The 20,050-nt window shown below is 38.1% G+C and overlaps 1 protein-coding gene across 4 annotated transcripts in view; it reads left to right on the forward strand.

The window, feature by feature from the left end:
- PREPL (prolyl endopeptidase like) overlaps positions 1-20,050 on the forward strand; it is a 52,105-nt gene that overhangs the window by 9,596 nt on the left and 22,459 nt on the right. For all 4 annotated transcript variants that reach the window (XM_043983083.1, XM_043983084.1, XM_043983081.1 and 1 more), the window contains exons 3-6: positions 2,784-2,912; positions 4,451-4,517; positions 5,031-5,234; positions 12,064-12,187. In XM_043983083.1, coding sequence (XP_043839018.1) covers positions 2,784-2,912; positions 4,451-4,517; positions 5,031-5,234; positions 12,064-12,187 — 524 coding nt within the window. The remainder of the gene's footprint in view (positions 1-2,783; positions 2,913-4,450; positions 4,518-5,030; positions 5,235-12,063; positions 12,188-20,050) is intronic.

A 20,050-nucleotide genomic window follows, 5' to 3' on the forward strand; every position in this document is an offset into this window, starting at 1 on the left:
GAATAAAATCCAGCAAAGGAGACTGAGAAAGAGTGGCATAGAAGATGGGTCAAAGATAATTCCAGGATATGCATGGGTGACTGAGAGGGTAATAGTGCTGCCATCCACAGAAATAGAGAAGTTAGGAGAAAGGATAAGTTTTGGGGAGAGGCTTAGAAAAATTCACACAGAAGTGTATTAAATTTGAAGTGTTACGGTGGATAAAGCACCAGCCCTGGATTCAGGAGGACCTGAGTTCAAATCCGGCCTCAGACCCTTGACACTTACTAGCTGTGTGACCCTGGGCAAGTCACTTAACCCTCATTGCCCTGCCCCCCCCAATATTGAAAATTAATCTTTACATGTAACTGGAAAATAATAAAATACTTTCATGATTTAAAAAAAATGAAGTGTTAGTGGACTATCTAAGGTGAAGAAATCTAGTAGACATTTGAAAATACAGGACTGGAGTCCTGGAAAGAGGTTATGGGGTGCCTATAGATATGATGATTGAAGCCGGGGAAGAATAATATAATAAGTATAAAAGAGAGTCCCAGTGAAAAGAGAGTTGAAGTAGAACAGGATAGAATCTTAAGGAGATAACCTCCTTTAAGGGGCAAGAGAATAGAGTAATCAGAGATTGGAGGAGAATCAAGAGAATTCAGCTTTGTTCAGTTGGTTATAGCACAAGGAAGAAATGCAGCAGACGTATAAATTAAATCCTGTTGAGGGCACAAATATCGTCCCAACTACATGACTTCATGATCGATGCAGGTTTCTAATATGGATCAGATTTGGGTTCATGGCTAACACAATCCAGTTCATTTAGAGGCCCCCTCTTGTGGCCTACAGGTCTATTTTTCACCTTAAAAATATCACTGTTAGAATTGTAACGTCAGCTTCTAGTTATATTTTTTATGTTTTATTTATTTATTTCTAGGGCTATTATTTAAGTAGCCTAGTGAATATATATATATATATATATATATATATAGTTATTTAAGTAGATTAGTGAAAATAAACGGTTTCACTTTCTTTTCCTCCAAAATAAACTCTGGCCTGTGTAGAGATCCTGATTGCTGTTTCATTGAACAGAAAATGGTTCTGTATTAAGGTTTCCAATATTCTGGGCAGACCCTGTAAGTGATCAGTTAATAAAAATTAGTTAATTGTTTATGTAATCAAAATAAATCAGCAATTTAGAATACCGTAGAAATCTTCCAATCTAGTTTGAGTTTGATTAGGAAATAATTTTGCCTCGATTTCTTCCATTAATCTGGTCCTTTAAGCCAGAATTAAACAGGTATAAATCCTGCTAAAAGCCCAGCTCTAGCTCTATAACTTTCTACCTCAGCCTTGATCCTAAGGTGAGTTCAACCAAAATCTAAAATATCCACCAAAAATAGAAAATAAAAAGTACATAACATAGAAAAAGGATACTGGGGGCCAGAGGCATTGAGTTTTTTTATGTTTGAGTCTTGTCATATCACATCTTTGTAGCTTTGAGATTATTAACTCATCACAAGCAAAAACTGTATTTTTAGCTTATATTTCTGTACCATGCCTAATAAAATACCATGTGTGCACCAGTCATTCAGTGAAGATTTGTTGATTGTCTAATTAATTATCGAAAGATGAATGGCTACTTTGGCATTTGTCATCATCGTGATTGTCATCTTGGGCAAAGACCTGTGATTGGAAAGCTTGGCTAGATTGGTTTCTTCTCCTTAGGGGCACTCATTCCTGGGCAGATCTAACAGAATGTTAAACTATTATTCACTAGGCAGTTGGGATTTTGTCCCCTTATCGAGAACCTAGATGACATATATGTCTGTTTATGTGGCTCTAGAGGTCAACTCAAGTTTTTTTATTTACCAACTATTCCTCTCTCCTCCAAGCACATTCATGGGCAGACTCTCAGTCAGTAGGCACTTATTAAGCTTTCATTTGTACCTCTGCTAATTTTCTTTAATTCTTGCATTATTTCATTGATTTTTCTTTACATATGGCAAATGTATTTTTTTTTTCTAAAATGAAAATAAAGGGACGCTCTATTTTGCAAGGCAGTAATTCACCTTTTGAACAGATAAACTGTTCTGCCTTTGGCTGCTGTTATTGCCAACAAGGGAAGCAAATGATTGCTGATGAGGGGGTGGGGTAGGGCAGACTTCTTATGTTATAACTGTTTTATTGTGAGTAAAATGATGGTGAGCTTTTATTAGTAAAGATAAAGTGTCGTCCCCTCCCTCCCTGCAGCGCTTCCCCTTTCATACTTCAGTATTTGTAAAAACTCAATAGATGTTTCTAGCTCTCTTTCTCTCTACTATCCTACCCCTGACTGAGTGGTAAATATGTAAAATACATGGGATTTCTTTTTCTGCTTAATCTCCTGTAAACGTTGCCCATGGTGTTTCTGCACACTCTCTCAAGCGGAGTATGGGTCTTAGCTACACTTCTGCGCTCCTCGTCCTTTGGAATTAATGATGTAAAAGAGCACAGCAGTATTCTAGTTGCTGAGTGTCCTGTGCATCCTTTTTTGTTTGGATTTTAAAATGAGATTTCTGCATCAACACAGGACTGTGGAAGGCGGATTTTCTCTGGGTGGGGGCGGGTTGGGGAGGGGGATTGGAGAGGGGAGGAGTTAGGAAAGCTTTTCAAGAACTCTCAAACTACTTATTACTTCATTAGGTGTTCCTGGCATTGTAAAACTTGCATGAAAAGGAAACAAAGGATTTGTCTTTAGAAAGTAGACCATTTTACTAGTTTAAAATAATTTGACTGCTCTAGTAAAATATTTATTACAGGATCTTCTGAATACTGAGCAAGAGAACACAAAATCCCTTTTAATAAATTACACGGATTCAATGGAAAGATTCAAGAAGAAAATAGAAGCATCCTATGACAAATATCTACTCAATTTGGACAGCTTAGAGGTCAGTAGGAAATCATTTATTTCCCTCCTTAAAAAATAATTTCCACCCTGTGGGCCAAGAAGCAAAGATGCCTTGTGTTACTAGTAGCCAGCCCCATTTGCAGGTCAGTGTTTTGTTGCTTTGAGCCAAAGGATGTTCATCACAACACTTAAAATGAGTATTGTGTGATTTTTTTTTTTAATGTTAAAGATTAAAACAGAACAAAGCTCAGAAAGTTTCTAAGTATAAAAATAGGTCACTTTTCAGAGTTAGTTTTGTAAAAGAAATAATTACCATGTTTAACTATAATGTCTAAACTTGAGCTTTGATTTTTAAAGTAATACTAGTAGACTGTAGTAGCCATGTTAATTTATGACAAGAGTACAATTAAACTTTAATGTTATTTAAACTGCTTTGTGGTTGTCCTGTCTCAAAAGCATCTTTGAGAGCTTTGTTTAAAAGTGTGTACACACACACATATCTACACACAGGTATTATATAGATACATACATTTTTATATACACAAAAGTGTGTGTATATATATATATATATATATATATGTATGTATGTGTGCATATATAGAGAAAAACACTTAAAATACATTGTGGCTATCTAGCTGAACACTAAATTGTTTTATTATCATCTTAAAATTGCCGTGGTTAATAGCAATTACTTACATGACACACAGATACTCACCCTGAGTAATATTTTTTGATAGGCTATTAACTGGATATGTTAAATAATCATGTTTTGGGCATCTGCCCTCAAGCAGAGTTATTCATCCTAGTGACTGATCACAATTGGTGTCTCCTTCCTGATACTCCCTTGGCAGTCAGTGTTGAGAGGATGAAATGTTCTCTAGGAGACTCAGAGTAAATGAGTAAAAAATTTAAAAGAGCCACAGCACCTTGCAGGAATAACAGAACTGCTTGTTGGAATTTAGAGAATTAATTTCTTCTTTAATAAAAAGTTCTTTATAACCAGAAGTTTTCTTTATATTATACAGTAATGCAGTATTACTAGATTTGGGGTTCCACATAAAATGAAATTTGAATTTAGTGAATTTCATTGAGTTTCCAGTACTAAATTTCACTGTAATGTAGTAGAAAGAGCCCTCAACTGGCTGTCCGAAGAAGTAGCTTTGAGTCTCAGCTCTGTGCTTTGCTATCCTAAATCTTGTGCCGGTCTCTAAATCTCAGTATCTTCACTAGTAAAAGAAGGGTGAGGATAGTAATAGCCACACATGGTTATTGTAAGAAAAGTCCTTTGTAATTATAAAGTACAAACTGGTTTATGAAGCTCACTGACTCTATAAATATACGGAAGTAACAAAAAGGGAAGAAACATTTGATGTGTCGTGTTTCATTGTTTATTTAGTAGATGTTCATATACTTCTACATTGGTGGATTTAAAAAAAAATAATGAAATCTTAAATGTTTGCAGTATCATCCTATATACTGAATATCTCATTTTATCAGCGGTCAATAAAAGAACATATTTACAAATTGAATCAGTTTTGCACTTTTTATAGCAATGCTTTATTTTTTTTTCCTACTCAGATTAGATTCAGTGATTTTATTTACTATGAAGAAGATGGCTGCATAGTTCGTTTGAAACTTGGAGATGGTAAATTTCTTTTTTTCTTTTTTACATGCTTTAACTTTTTAGATCTTTCTTGGGAAATATAAATGTTCATTGATGAACTGTATACAGTGGTAGAAATAGAATAGATACTTAGGCAAAATGGACTCTACATTATTGTCTTTTTAAAATAATTTAATTTTAAGTGTGTATATTTTAGCTTATTTTAATATCTAAATTTGCCTATAGCACCATTAACAATGATACACTCTAGGCAAAGCATAGGTGACAAACAAAACCTTTTCTTAAATTAGTTTATGTCTATTATGTTTGTGATTATGTGAATATAAATTTATGAGTTTTATCCTAAAAGATTAATGCTATATGTTCTCATCCCAGATTACAGATAAATCACACGCCATCTGAGGAAAAACAGAATATATTTGCTTTTGGAAGCAGATATTTATCTTGAGATCCAAAATACACGAAATTTCTCTTTGAATTAAAATATGTAGTTTTGTGTCTGGTGTATGATTTGTATTTTTCTTTATGTACTAGGTGCAAATAATTGTGAAGTTTTACTCCGTTTGGAAGAGCTTTCATTATATAATGCCTTTGTTGAACGTATCAGGATTTCTCCAGGGGAGGAGTACATGGCAGCCGGCATAAAAACCTCAGATTCTGAAGAGTCTACGTGTGTAATTGTTAAGCTTGGCAAGTATCCAGAAGTGGAGGACTTCATTCCCAATGTGTTCAGTTTTGGTAAGCCACTAGCAGCCATGTTCTCTCCTTAAAGACAGCATCCAAAAGGTCCAGGGCAGAATTTATTCACTGAACAACTATTTATTGCATGCCCACCATGTACGAGACGTTGTGGTAGATTCTCTAGAATAAAAATCTAAGAAGATAGACTCCGTTGTCATGAAACTTACGGGTTAATATTGGAAAATGACAAATGCTAAATAGCTACATAATTATAATAGAAGGTAGGAAGTAAAAGCATTCGTAAAAGAGGCACAGAGTTCCGAGAAGAGCAGCATTAGTGCTGACTAGGGGTAGATTTCCTTGGCCAAAGAGACTCAGAAGGCTTCATGGAAGAGGTGGCATTTGAGCTAGTTGAACAGGCAGAGCTGGGAAGGAAGGACCCAGCACCTTTGACCTAAGCAGAGAGAATAGTGAATGGAATTTAGGGGATTGTGAGGAATCCCTTCTAGCGAGAGCTTAGAATACATAAATAAGAGTAGTGAGATATTAGGCTGAAAAGGTGATTTGGGATCAGATTGTAGAAGGTCTTAATCGCCAGACTTAGGAATTTTAACTTGGGGAGTGATTGAATGTGTTAAAGCAAGAGAATCACAAGATGAGAGCTGTACTTCAGGAAGTGTAAGATGGGTTGAAGTGAAGAGAGAGTGAAAGACTGGAGGTGGGGAGACTGGTTAGGCTATTGCATTAGTCCAGAGAAAAAGACATGACTTAGATCAGCAACCGGCAGTTCAATTCAGTATACAGATATTAAGTATCTGCTACATGCAAGGCACTGTACCTTAGACTGGGGCTACAAAACCAAAAATGAAATACAAAGTATTGCTCTCAAAGAGCTCCTTTACTGGAAATTGCAACATGTATGCAGGTAAATTCCTGGGGATTTGGGAGAGGAAAGACAACCAACACTAGAGAGGTGAAGAAAAACTTCCCAGAGAAGGTGGCATCTGACCTCAGCACAGCAAGGAACAGGAGGACCATTATACCGTCATGACCCCAGGGAAGCTCAGAGTGTAGATAAGTGATGCTGCAGAGAGTGGTGTCTGGCAAGACTGTGTTTGTAGAAGCAGTAATTAATTAAGGGTTGGGGTTGGGTTGGGTTAGGTTTTGTGTTCTGGAGGGTATTCCCTAGATTGGCCAATTCCAGTGCAGTAAGCAAATATAATTATAGTAGGGGTTAGGAAGTGTGGGCTCCCTTCCTCCTATGCAAGTTCTCTGTCACTGCTCTATCCCCTCACTTCATTTCTTTGTATACGTGTATGTGGACTGACTCCCTTTCTCCTGTAGTGTTTGCAGATATGTCACTTCTCTAACTGAGGATATCAGGGCAAGCAGAATGGGGATTCAGGCCAAGAAAACACCAGAGCAGCTGTCCAATAATATGAGTGGCCATACAGCCAACTACCTGCTGTAGCTGAATTTTTCTACTCAAGGGCATAACCACTCTTTTTCTAAGGACCTCTAATCCTTCAAAAGGTAGAAGAACCAAGAAGGGGATATTCTATTCAGGATATCACAGAAATAAGTAGAACCCCTCCAGGAAAATCACTGTTCCCTCTTGGAGTTTGTGAGATAGAAGAAGATAGGCAGAGTCTGATATGTGCCCTAGATTTGAAGAGAATAGGTCTTAAAAGGGTCAGAGAAAGATCTCATCCATGAACTACCATTCTAAAGAGGAATTTAGCTCAGGAAGGATAAAAAGTGCTCAAGAATGAAAGCTTGAAATCATACAGTGAAATTCTGATGAAATAAAAGGGGGAACTGTCTAAAGAGACCAATTTGGATGCACAGGAAATCCATCAGACAGTTTAGCTTTTGAAAAGACAAAAGTTAATGAGCTAGGTCGTGTTACATAAGATGAACACAAAAGCAAGAAATAGTCCTGTAAGGACTCCTCCATTAATGGTGTTGACACTCAGAATGAGCTGAGACTGGGGAGGAAAGCTAAAAACAACACCAAAAGGAAGAGTTTGGTTTTTATTTTATTTTGTTAACAATATTGGAGAAAAGAGTAGGATCAAAGACAAGATAAGACTTTATTTGAGAGTGGATTTGGGCAATAACTGACAATGACAATGGGGAGAAAATCTTATTTTGTTTCTCTGCCAAGAAGAATGACCTTTGGACTGAAAAAAAAAAAAAAGACAACAAAAATGGCTTAGAGGGAGTAGATACCCAAGGTCAGTAAGAGACAGTAAGAGAGCATCTTGATGCCTTTGATGAGTTCAAGTCACTCAGCACAGATGAACTACATCCTCAGATACTGAAAAAAATGGCAAATATGATTGCCGAGCCACTGTTATCCTTGAGAGAGAACAGAGAAAGGGCTGGGAAAAGGCAGCACACTTTGCTGGAGCTGTGAACTGGGCCAACACTTCAGGGAAGCAATTTAAAATTTTGCTGAGAAAGTTACTAAAACATCCATACCCTTTGACCCAGTGGTCTCACTGCTGGACATATACTCTAAGGAAGTCAAAGATAGAAAGAAAGGACCCATCCACACCAAAATATTGAGAGCAGTGCTTTTTGTACCAGCAAAAATTGTAAACAAAATAGGTAACCATTGATTGGGCAGCGACTGCAGAAATTGTGCTATGTGATATATTGGAATAGGATTACATTATAAGAAATTATGAATATGAAGAATTTAGAGAGGCATAGGAAGATTTACATGAACCAAATTAAGCAGAACCACAAAAATGATATGCATAACGACTAAAACAATGTGATAGAATGGAGAAAAGAAAAAAAGATTGTATTTATAATGACCAAGCTTGTCCCTGAAAAAGAGATGAGAAATATGAATCTCTTTCCCTTTGTAGAGGTGTTGTGGTTCTGTTTTCATTAGTTTGCCAAATTGTTTTTCCCCGTTTAAAGTTAAAAGGTATGAGGAGGTGGGAGGGATGTGAAGTTCATGAGGAAAGATATCAATTAATTTTTTTTTAAACCAGAGTGTTACCACAGGGACTGTGAAAAGGCAAACCTTCCCCCTTTTAAAAAATGGATTACAAAATTCTGGAGTGTATTATCAAAGAGATATCTAGCAAACATCTAGAAAAGGAAGCAGAGAGGAGAATGCACTGGCATGGCTTCATCAAGAACAGATCATTTCACATTAACTTTATTTCTTTGACAGGTAGATCAGGAAATGCTAGTAGATAAGCAGGTATATATGATTTCCCTAGATTTTAGTAATGCATTTGACAAAATCTTCATGCTAATCTTGAGAAGAAGATAAAGAATTATGGATTAGACAGTGCATAATCTATCTATAATGTGACAGATTTGGAATTGATTTAAGTGGCTTGATTTCAGAGTAGTCTTTTATGACATGATGTCAACTTAGAATAGAGGCAGTGTGGCACATTCAAAAAAATGCTGGCTTTCTCAGTGTCAGAATCTGAAACCTGTCTCTAAGACTACTACATGTATTATGTTGGGCAAGTCACTTAAAGCTTATGGGGCTCAGTTTCCTCATCTGTAAAAATGAGGGTTTGGACTTCTAAGTTTCCTTCCAACTGCAAATATATAATCTTATGACTGGCTTATCCCCGTGATCTGTACTTTTCTTTGTGCTAGTTAACATTTTTATCAAGTAAATTAATAAAAAAGCATTTATTAAGAGCTTACTGTGTGCTAAGCTAGCGTCATGATAAGCACTGACAATAAAAATTTAAACAGTGAGAGTCCTTACTTTGAAGATCTCACAACAAATAAAACAAAGTTTAGCTGCAGGATGAATGTCAAAGACCCTAGGGTTCTTAAGTCACTAAGTCTTAAATTTGGGCTCAAAAGATAAGCTACAAATAAAAGATTGAGAAGACTTGATTAGGCAGCAGTCCTCAGAAAAATATCCAGGAGGCCCTTTTTCCAGTGATGTCACTAATAAACTTATATAGCAAAAAGATTTTAAAAAAAAAAGGGGGGGGGAAGGACCTAAGGGTACAAAATATTTATAGCAGCTTTTTTTTTTATCAGTCAGTTAATAAACATTTCTTATCTACTATATGCCAGGCACTGGGCTAAGTGCTAGCAAAAAAGTGAAAACAAAGAGGGTACCCATCAATTGGGGAATGGCTTAACAAATCATATTTGAATATAATGGAATGCTATTATGATTTAAGTGATGACAAAATGGTTTCAGAGAAACTTGAGAAGACTTTTATGAACTGATGCAGTGAAGTGAATATAACCAGAAAAACAATTTATATAGTTAACAATAATTATGTTGTACATTTGAAAGGAATAGCAAGTACTGCATAGTAGATTTGTCATTTCATGTGCAACCTCTTTTTTTATTGTACTATGCTATGGAAATGCTTGTTTTCTTCCATAAATTAAAAATAAAATTTAGAATAAAATAAAATTTTTAAATTACTTTGAAAGATTTAAGTTGTCTTATCATTGCAATGGCCAACCATCATTCCAAAGGACTGATGAAAAGCCTCTGCCTATGTCCTGACAGAGGATTAATGAATTCAATAAACATATATAATATAAACAATATAATGAAAATATAATAATATAATAAACAATATGATATAAATAATAAAACATAGATAATATTACATTTTAAAGCTAAGTCAGTATGTGGCCTTCAAGTTTCTTTATTTACCGTTTAGTAGCCTCCATTTCTGTTTGAGTTTGACACCATTGCCCTTTGGGAATCTAGATTTTCATCATACTAGAGCAGGGCTTCTTAAACTTTTTCCACTCAAGACCCCTTTTGGCCCAAGAAATTTTTATATGACCCCAGATATATAGGTATATAAAATAGGTATAAATAACCCTTTACCATTGCCAAATTTTATGTGACCCCCACATTCATTTATGCAACTTCATATGGGGTTACAACTCACAATTTAAGAAGCTAGACACTAGAGGATTCCTCTGGCTCTTTATTTTTTTTTGAGGCATTTGGGTTTAAGTGACTTACCCAGGGTCACACAGGTAGTCATTGTCTGAGGCCAGATTTGAACTGAGGTCCTCCTGACTCCAGATTTGGTGTTCTATCCACTGTGCCACATGGCTAGAATTAAACATTTTTGTTGATGACAAATTTGTAGATTTGTTTTGCTTGATCATGCTTATTTGTTATAAGAACTGTGGGTTTTTTGGAGGAGGCAGGTAGGATTTCAGAGGGAAAGGGAGCTACTAATAAGGTTGGCCCCTTCCCCCCCCCCCAAAAAAAAAGATAATAAAGAAGAGACAGTGAATCTTCTTTTTTAAATGCACAAAAGAGAATAGAAGGAAGTTCAGACACACAGACGTGGTATAGCTTTGAAAGTAATATGTTGAGGGGCCGCTAGGTGGCGCAGTGAATAGAGCACTGGCCCTGGAGTCAGGAGGACCTGAGTTCAGGTCTGGCCTCAGACACTTGGCACTTATTAGCTGTGTGATCCCAGGTGAGTCACTTAACCCTCACTTCCCCACAATAAAAAAAGGGAGAGAGAGAGAAGTATGTTGAATTTATCATATCCTTTTTTTAAAGCAAGTTATGTGTAATAGAGATTTGTGTTTTTACATGCAATCCTATTTTTCTTTTCTACTTTGTATATAGAAATACTCTTTTTTTATAGTTAAATTCATAACTTTAAAAAATTATTTTAAAAAACATAACTGGGGACAGCTAGGTGGCACAGTGGATAGAGCACCAGCCCTGGAGTCAGGAGGACCTGAGTTCAAACCTGGCCTCAGACACTTGACACTTACTAGCTGTGTGACCCTGGACAAGTCACTTAACCCCAATTGCCTCACAAAAACAACAATAACAACAAAAAACACCAAAACTGGGTGTTTCTGTGGACTACCAAATTCAATGAGTCAATATGATGTTAGAGTAATATTATATTAGGGTACATTGAAAGACATAGCATCTACGAATCGCGAGGACATGGTCTTTTTGTCCAGTGGAATATGTTCATATCTAGGTATCATATTTAAGAAAGGGATAAGCAGGAGAGAGTCTACAGGAGGGTAACCATGATGGTGAAAGGCCTTAATTTCATGCCTCCTAAGGATCAGTTAAGGGAATTGGGGATGTTAATTTAGGTAAGGGTTCAAATATGACTTTTGGAAGCTAGATTTGAAATTGAGTGACTACACGTATGATGGTGCCATTAGCAAAATAAGAAAGAAAAAGATGTTTTAGAATATTGTGATTAATTTGGTTTTAAATTATTGAATTAGAATTACAGGGGCAGCCAAGTGGTGCAGTGGATAAAGCACTGGCCCTGGATTCAGAAGAACCAGCCTCAGACACTTGACACTTACTAGTTGTGTGACCTTGGGCAAGTCACATAACTCTCATTGCCCCGTGCCCCCCCCCCCAAAAAAAGTTACATTGAGACACCTGATTTGAAATAATCAAGAAATAGTTGGAAATGTGAATATGTAGTCTGGAAAATAAGTTGGAACTGGAGATAAAGATGAAAATCATAAATAAAGCTAATAGAGGAATTGCCTACATTTCTGTACTTCCCACTTAGAGAGTATTGCTCAGTTCTTACATAGTCTCTTATGAAGGCCCTCGGCTCTCCCATGGGCATAAACCTGGACGAGGCTCATGAATTCTTTCAGCCTCGGTTCCCTCATACATAAGATGAGGATAAAAATGACCTTACAGGCTGTTGTGAGGATCAGATGGAAAAGTCCTTTACAAACTTCAACACCGTATAAATGTCATCTATTATTATTATCTTGCTTCGGTGGAATTGAGTTCACTTTAGCTTTTAGTTTTCGAGGAGAGAATGGCAAACAGAATCATAACCATTGTGCTTTTCTATTATAATGTAGCAGTATTTCATCACTTTTATCGTTTTCCTTTCAGAATGGGCACAGGATGGCTTTTTATTCTACACGTGCCAAAAGGGCCTTCGGTGTTGTGATGTGTTTCGAATGAACTTTGGCAATAAAAAACATAGTGAACGAATCTACACAGAACAAGATCCAAGGTGATTGAATAATGCGAGTGAAGAAAAGCTCTCTCTCTCTCTCTCTTTTTTTTCCAAATGTGAATTTAATATCCCTAAAGTAACTTCTTTGTTAAATTTAGACATTATAAAGTGTCTTTGTACTTCAGCTATTAATTTCATTTGAAGAGGTCTTTTTTCTCTGTCTTTGAGTAAATCATTTTGGCCATAGCAGCTCATAAGACCATCATTAGAAGAAGTATCTGTGCTGAGGAAACCACACATCTTTTTTTTTTTTTGGGGGGGGGGATGGGGGAAGGCAGGGCAATGAGGGTTAAGTGACTTGACTTGTTCAGGGTCACACAGCTAGTCAAGTGTCTCAGGCCGGATTTGAACTCAGGTCCTCCTGAATCCAGGGCCAGTGCTTTATCCACTGTGCCACCTAGCTGTCCCCAAAACCGTACGTCTTTTGAGAAGTGTAGCCTTCATGGTATCTAACATACCACGTATATGCTTAATGCTAAGCTTTGGTCTGGGGAAAAAATATTTCATCAGAAACTTGATTTTATCATAGATTATACAGTTTATTTCTCCCCCCCCCCCCCATTTTACAGATGAGGAAACTGGCTGAAAGAGCTTAAGTGAGTCACCCAAACTTACAGAACCAGATAATGCAGAGCCAGTGCTAAGACACTGGTCTCTTGATTCTAAGCCCTGTGTTATGCTGTGCCATACCTCCTTGGGTTGTGTTTCTGCAGTTTTGTTTGCCTAACAGTTTGCCATCACAGTGTGGTTTAGACGGCCAGAAAAGGAACTACTTGAGTAGTATCTCTCTCTTTCTCTCTCTCTCTCTTTCCCTCCTGCTGTGCTTGATTTGTAATCTCTCTCTGCTTTCACTGTTCTCTGTTACTTAGCTATTCTGTTAGATTTGCAAATGTCAAGGTCTTTCCCAGGGCAAAGTGCCCCTTAGAGAGAGAATGATAATTTTCATGCCATGCAGACAGATCGGTTTCTCTTTTTCTCCAGAAAACTCCTGTTGTACCTACTCATATTTTCTCTTTTATATCGGGGATAATCCCTGCTGTGGGTGGTGACCAAATACAACCATTATGTTGTTCCCAGTGATCAAACTCTAATCTGCCGAATACTCACTCAGTGTCCTTTTACAAAGTAATTGTTCAGGAAGAAAAGCTGGGTTTTTGCTAAATTGATTATAGAGCTAGTTTCACAGCCATCTAGCACACTCTTTGAAGGTCCCAACTTTATAAATTCTAAGTATGGTTTGACTTAATTGGATTGTCAACAAGGAATGCCATTGGTTTTAATGGAAACTTGATAATCAACTTCTGTTAAAATAACTAAGATGCCATGTCCAACTCCATGTTATATTTTTAGATGTGTATAGAAAAATAAAGAAACAAATTTTCCATGCTAAACACTTGGCTACCTAGCTAAGACTGTTCTTCTGTATGAGAATGAAAAGAAATTCTTCTTTATGGTAACTATCTAACCTATCTAGACCCAAAGCCCAGGACAAAATAGAACATTATTGGTGACATTATATTCAAGTGAGGATAATAATTACATCAATTTATTTTAAATATGAAGTGTCTCTTTTCCCAAAACTTTACTGTTAATATTGATCTTGGGCACAGCCAAAATTGGAGAGATAAGTTCAAGATGACAATCACCTTCACTTTATTAGGTGTTTGTACATGAAGACTGTATTATTCTTTTGAATTCTGACTTCAAAGGGGACACATTGTTAAACTGCAAATGCTGAGTTCCTAATTAATATTTATTCCCTCTCAGCTTGATAGAGTTGCATATGGCAAGGGTATTGATAATTAAGTATTTAACAATTAGAGAGCAGCCTAAAATGTGATAGAATAGTCATAAATCTCTTGTCAATTATAACCAGAAAAGCAAGGCATCATTTTCACTAAACTCATTACTTAGTACTTTCAGATCATTTTGGAGTTTTTGTTAGTGATTTTAATTTTCCTTGTTTTCTACCTCGACTCATATTTTCCTAGAGAAGTCACTTTCCCCAGTATTTTGCCAAATCTTCTTTTAGTCAATTCCTTAAAATTCTGTACAGTTGCCCAGTCTCTGCCTACTTGTCTCCATCATTTCCTTCCTTTTGGGACCAAGCTGTGGCTATTTTCTAAAAATTCTTGACTTTTTCGCCAAGCATATTTTTCTTAATAAGATCCACAGAAAAAGCCAGCCTCACACAGTGACTAGCTATGTAACAATGGGCTAGTCATTTCATTTCTGTTTGCCTCAGTTTCCTCGTTTGTAAAATGGGAATAATAACAGCACCTACCTCCCAGGGTTGTTGTGAGAATCAAATGAGATAATAATTATACAGTTCTTAGCACAACTTGTTTCTTTCCTTCCTTCCTAAGCACAAGTATCTTGTTATTATAGGAGCTAGGAAGAGAGAGTTGATGCAGGAGATTTCTGATCAGTTGAGTTCCTCTCAGCCCACTTGATTAAATTGCATATTGTAAGAGGCAGGTAACAGGAAAAAAAAAATAGTTTTTATGATAGCACTTTGTCAAGTGTGTCTCCTTTTCAGATTTTGAGCAAATCCTTTTGTACTTTGTCAAGTGAGCCCTTCATTGGGTCACACCCCGAGAGACCTATTCACAGATAGTAAAGGAAGCTAAAAAAGTTGTTAGGACTCTTGTTCCTCCTTTAGGATGTATGAAGAAGTAGGTCAGTATGATGGAATTAGAGGAAGGCTAGCCATTGGCTGAAGGATCAGCCACACCCCCGGCAGCCTTTAAAAAGCTAACCAATTTCTGCAGATAAGCTCTAAGGAAACTTGTGGAGGAGTCAAGATAGTTGAGGAGAAAGCCAGCTAGGAAGGAAGACCCTTGCCCTTGAGAGGACACCACTCTCAACCTTTTCCATTACAATTCTTGGAGTCCAGTGAGTGATAGGAGAGGATTTCTCCCCTTCTCCCCCCCTCCCCCCCCCACTACCACTGGTGATAGTACCTGCCTGTGGACCCACTCAGCCAGCAGGAGGCACTGTGCCAGCAAAGAGCAGGCCTAGAAAGTCCAGTTATGTAGTTAAGAAGTTATCACTCACTGGCAGTCAGGAGTTGCGCTGTGATACATTGCCCAGAGTGGAGCAGCAAGAAGACATCATGAGGGAAAACATTGCTTCGGTACTCAAGGAACAAATAGCCTTGAGTACCGTGTGTGATCCCTAAAATGTGCCTAGTAAACTCCACATAAGTATCACTCTCCATCCTGATGCTGCTTGTATGTGCAAGAGAATACACTGCAACTTTATGGTGGAAATGTTCTGTTGCCACTTGACTTTCGTTGCCATTTTCATAAATGCCTTTACTTTGAAATAAGTGTGTCAGCCAGCTTACTCCTGACAGCGAGCTCCTTGGTCGGGGCTTTTGAGCTACATAATTTCAGCAGGGCTGACCCCCAGTACACCTCGAGCCTGGTGCAGTCATAGGATCCTAGATTAAGCACTGAAAGGGATCGCAAAAGGCCATCTAGTCTGACTTTCACTTTACAGATGAGGAGACCACTGCTCACAGAAGTTAAGTGACTGGCCCAAATTCACACAGCTAATAAATAAGAGGTAGGTTTTAAACACAGGTCATATGATTCCAAGAGTCAGCGTTCGTTCCTTTTGCCCATTGAGATCCAATCTACAAATGAGTTGAGGGGTGGGAGTAGCCCTAGAGAGGGGGCATGGCGTCTCCTCTGCAGTCATTTAATATTCATTATAGTAGTGAAAGTCGACGAGATACTCACATGGTAAATTAGATTTCATTTCAGCGGGGACCAGCAAAAGCTTCTTGTTGAAGACAGGACTTGAGCTGAGACAGAAAGTAAGCTAGAGAAGCTATGATGTGGAGATGAGGAGCAAGAGGAGTCCAGGCATGGCCAACAGCCAATGAAAAACGAGTCTGGAGGTGTGGGTGTGCCAGGAGTAGTAAAAAGGCCAGTGGCATGAGCATTTGGAGGAGATTAAGCTGTAATAAGGCTTTTCAGGTGAGGGCGAGGAGACAGTTATATTTGATCCCAGAGGCAAGAGGGAAGCACTGGAGTTAATTGAATGGAGAGGTGAACTGTTGAAATAGTCCGGGTGTCAAATAATGAGGCCTGAATCAGGGTGTTGGCAATGTCAGATGAGAAAAGGAGACATATAAGAGAGAAGGTACAAAGACAGAAATGACAAGATTTGGCAACTGATTGGACAGAGGGGTGAAGGAGGTGAAAGGAAGGAGTGGAAAATTACTCCTAGGCATCTAGCCTGGGCGACGAGAAGAATGGTGATATCCTTGATAAAAGAGCACTTCCTGTAGAATATAAGGTGAAGAATGTTGGGATATATGTTTGATGTCTACATCAGTCAGCAAGCATATCTTAGTGCCTACTATAGATTAGGCACTGTAGGATCTTGAAGATACAGATACAAAGAATGAAACAATCTTTACTCTCAAAGAGCTTACATTCTAATGGGGAGAAACTCTGTGTGTGTGTTGGGGGGTGTGAAATTTAAAATTGGATATTAGATCATAAATCTCCCCTACTTAACTTTTCCCTTAATTTATCTCCCAGACTAGTAAATGGAAGAAGCTTCTGGTTTTCTAGATAGAGCCTTTATTGTATATAAGGTGTTGTTGATTAGAAGGATAGGAAAGTAGAAATACAGTAGAAATCGTCTTAAATCTAGGCTTAGTCTATATTTCTTATAAAAACTCACCAAACCAAAAAAGGCCACCTTTGGAGTGAGGGAGACCGTTTTTAGCTTGGATAGGAGGGTGACCAAAAAGCATTTCATAAGGAGATATATGAAGTTCTCCTATAAGAAGCAGCTTCTTGTATGGACTGGCACAAGTTCCTCCGAAAAGATCTATTTCTATTTTGATTTCGCCTGTAATTAGAATTAGAATTTCTTCTCCAAGTCCTACATTCTCTCAATTCATGCCCCTCTTACAAAGGAGATCACGACCTAATAAATTTACAGGGGCATCAGGCATGAGTAAAAATGAATGTTCTACTGTTAAGGGCCCCATAGATACCATGCGAGGATTCAATTTTGCCAGAATTATAAACAAATGTGTTGAGAATGATACAGGAATCTCTTAAATCTACTGGATCCAATCTGGTGTACTGTCTAGCGGCCTCACAAAGTTTGTGGATGGTAGGGCGTGTGGAATTTTGGAGTCACTCCCAAGAAAGAGTAGATTTGGGATAAAATCGAATCAGTGAAATGTGTGCCTTTGTCAGAATCGATGCGGGCTGGTGGGCCAAAACGAGGTACTATCTCTTTAAGAAGAATTTTGGCAACAAAGGCAGCTGTGGCTCGGGGGCTGGGAAAGGCCTCCACCCACCGAGTGAGCTGATCAACTATAACAAGGCAAAATTTATAATGTCCTGCTTTTGGCATAGTAATATAATCAATTTGTAAGTGCTCAAAAGGTGTATATGCTAGAGGACGCCCTCCATAAGCTTTGGCCTTAAAAGCATACTGATTATAAGACTGACATGTGGAGCAGCCCGAGCAGATTCGAGATGCTGTATTAGTCACACCTGGTGCTATCCAGGTTCTCTTAATAGAGTCTACAATGCCTTGTGTACCAAAATGGCCTTTTCTGTGAACAGAGAGGCATACCTGGTGGTAGAATTTCCGGGGAAGAAATGGCTTACCTTCCGGAGACACCCAGATGCCATTGATCTGTTTCGCCTTAAATTTCTTTTTCCACTTTTCTACTTCAGAATCGTCATAGGTTAGGTTGGAAGGAATATCCTCAGAAGGTGAAAGGTTAAATACATGTTCAGGAGCTTCTAATGCAGCAAGCTTGGCTGCAGAATCGGCTCGTGCATTTCCCTTTGAAACAGGATCACTATTCCCTGTGTGGGCAGGGCAATGTACAACAGCTAGGGAAGAAGGCAGTTTCAGGGCATCTAAGAGGTCCTTGATAAGGTCCCCATTGGCAATAGCCTTGCCCGAGGATGTTAGAAAGCCTCGAAACAGGATCAATGGCATCTGGGTGTCTCCGGAAGGTAAGCCATTTCTTCCCCGGAAATTCTACCACCAGGTATGCCTCTCTGTTCACAGAAAAGGCCATACTTTCTGAAACAATGTCCAGACTGGAGAAATCTCACAGTAGATAGAATTAAGGAACTTGCAAATTATGTCTTTGACTCACGTGAGGAAGATCCAGATCACCCTAAACAGAGCATTCTGGCACCAGCGATGGCTGAATCAGCCATGTGGACACCGGAACAAGGACACTAAGGTGTGTTGTTACTGTCGTAACCTCTCATAGCTCTTACAAAAAGTTCTGTTCCAGACATTTTACAGTTGGAATGGGTGTCTCCGGAAGGTAAGCCATTTCTTCCCCGGAAATTCTACCACCAGGTATGCCTCTCTGTTCACAGAAAAGGCCATTTTGGTACACAAGGCATTGTAGACTCTATTAAGAGAACCTGGATAGCACCAGGTGTGACTAATACAGCATCTCGAATCTGCTCGGGCTGCTCCACATGTCAGTCTTATAATCAGTATGCTTTAAGGCCAAAGCTTATGGAGGGCGTCCTCTAGCATATACACCTTTTGAGCACTTACAAATTGATTATATTACTATGCCAAAAGCAGGACATTATAAATTTTGCCTTGTTATAGTTGATCAGCTCACTCGGTGGGTGGAGGCCTTTCCCAGCCCCCGAGCCACAGCTGCCTTTGTTGCCAAAATTCTTCTTAAAGAGATAGTACCTCGTTTTGGCCCACCAGCCCGCATCGATTCTGACAAAGGCACACATTTCACTGATTCGATTTTATCCCAAATCTACTCTTTCTTGGGAGTGACTCCAAAATTCCACACGCCCTACCATCCACAAACTTTGTGAGGCCGCTAGACAGTACACCAGATTGGATCCAGTAGATTTAAGAGATTCCTGTATCATTCTCAACACATTTGTTTATAATTCTGGCAAAATTGAATCCTCGCATGGTATCTATGGGGCCCTTAACAGTAGAACATTCATTTTTACTCATGCCTGATGCCCCTGTAAATTTATTAGGTCGTGATCTCCTTTGTAAGAGGGGCATGAATTGAGAGAATGTAGGACTTGGAGAAGAAATTCTAATTCTAATTACAGGCGAAATCAAAATAGAAATAGATCTTTTCGGAGGAACTTGTGCCAGTCCATACAAGAAGCTGCTTCTTATAGGAGAACTTCATATATCTCCTTATGAAATGCTTTTTGGTCACCCTCCTATCCAAGCTAAAAACGGTCTCCCTCACTCCAAAGGTGGCCTTTTTTGGTTTGGTGAGTTTTTATAAGAAATATAGACTAAGCCTAGATTTAAGACGATTTCTACTGTATTTCTACTTTCCTATCCTTCTAATCAACAACACCTTATATACAATAAAGGCTCTATCTAGAAAACCAGAAGCTTCTTCCATTTACTAGTCTGGGAGATAAATTAAGGGAAAAGTTAAGTAGGGGAGATTTATGATCTAATATCCAATTTTAAATTTCACAGGGGGATATATGACTATATAGCATAAATGTAAAGTTAAATGCAAATATATGTGTGTGCATTATATATACACATATTTCATTTCCCTCATCGTTCCTTCTTTTTTCTCACTTCATTTTTCTCCCTACCTCTTTCTCTTCCTTCTGCTCTTCTCTCCCCCTTTTTTCTTTTCGCTCTTTCTTGTTTTCTTTGTCTTTCTTCTTTTTCTCCCTCTCTTCCTAAAGGATTTTGCTTCATATGAAATATATTTTTACTGAATTTCACCTCAAGCAGAATGAGATCTCAAATTGTTTTATAAATCAGTCTTAGAAGATGGTATGACAGTACCACGGCAGAAGTAGACAGCGCTTTTAAAATGAGTGCAAATGGTAA

Source organism: Dromiciops gliroides, chromosome 2 (genome assembly GCF_019393635.1).
Source record: "Dromiciops gliroides isolate mDroGli1 chromosome 2, mDroGli1.pri, whole genome shotgun sequence".
Classification (NCBI taxonomy): Eukaryota; Metazoa; Chordata; class Mammalia; order Microbiotheria; family Microbiotheriidae; genus Dromiciops; species Dromiciops gliroides.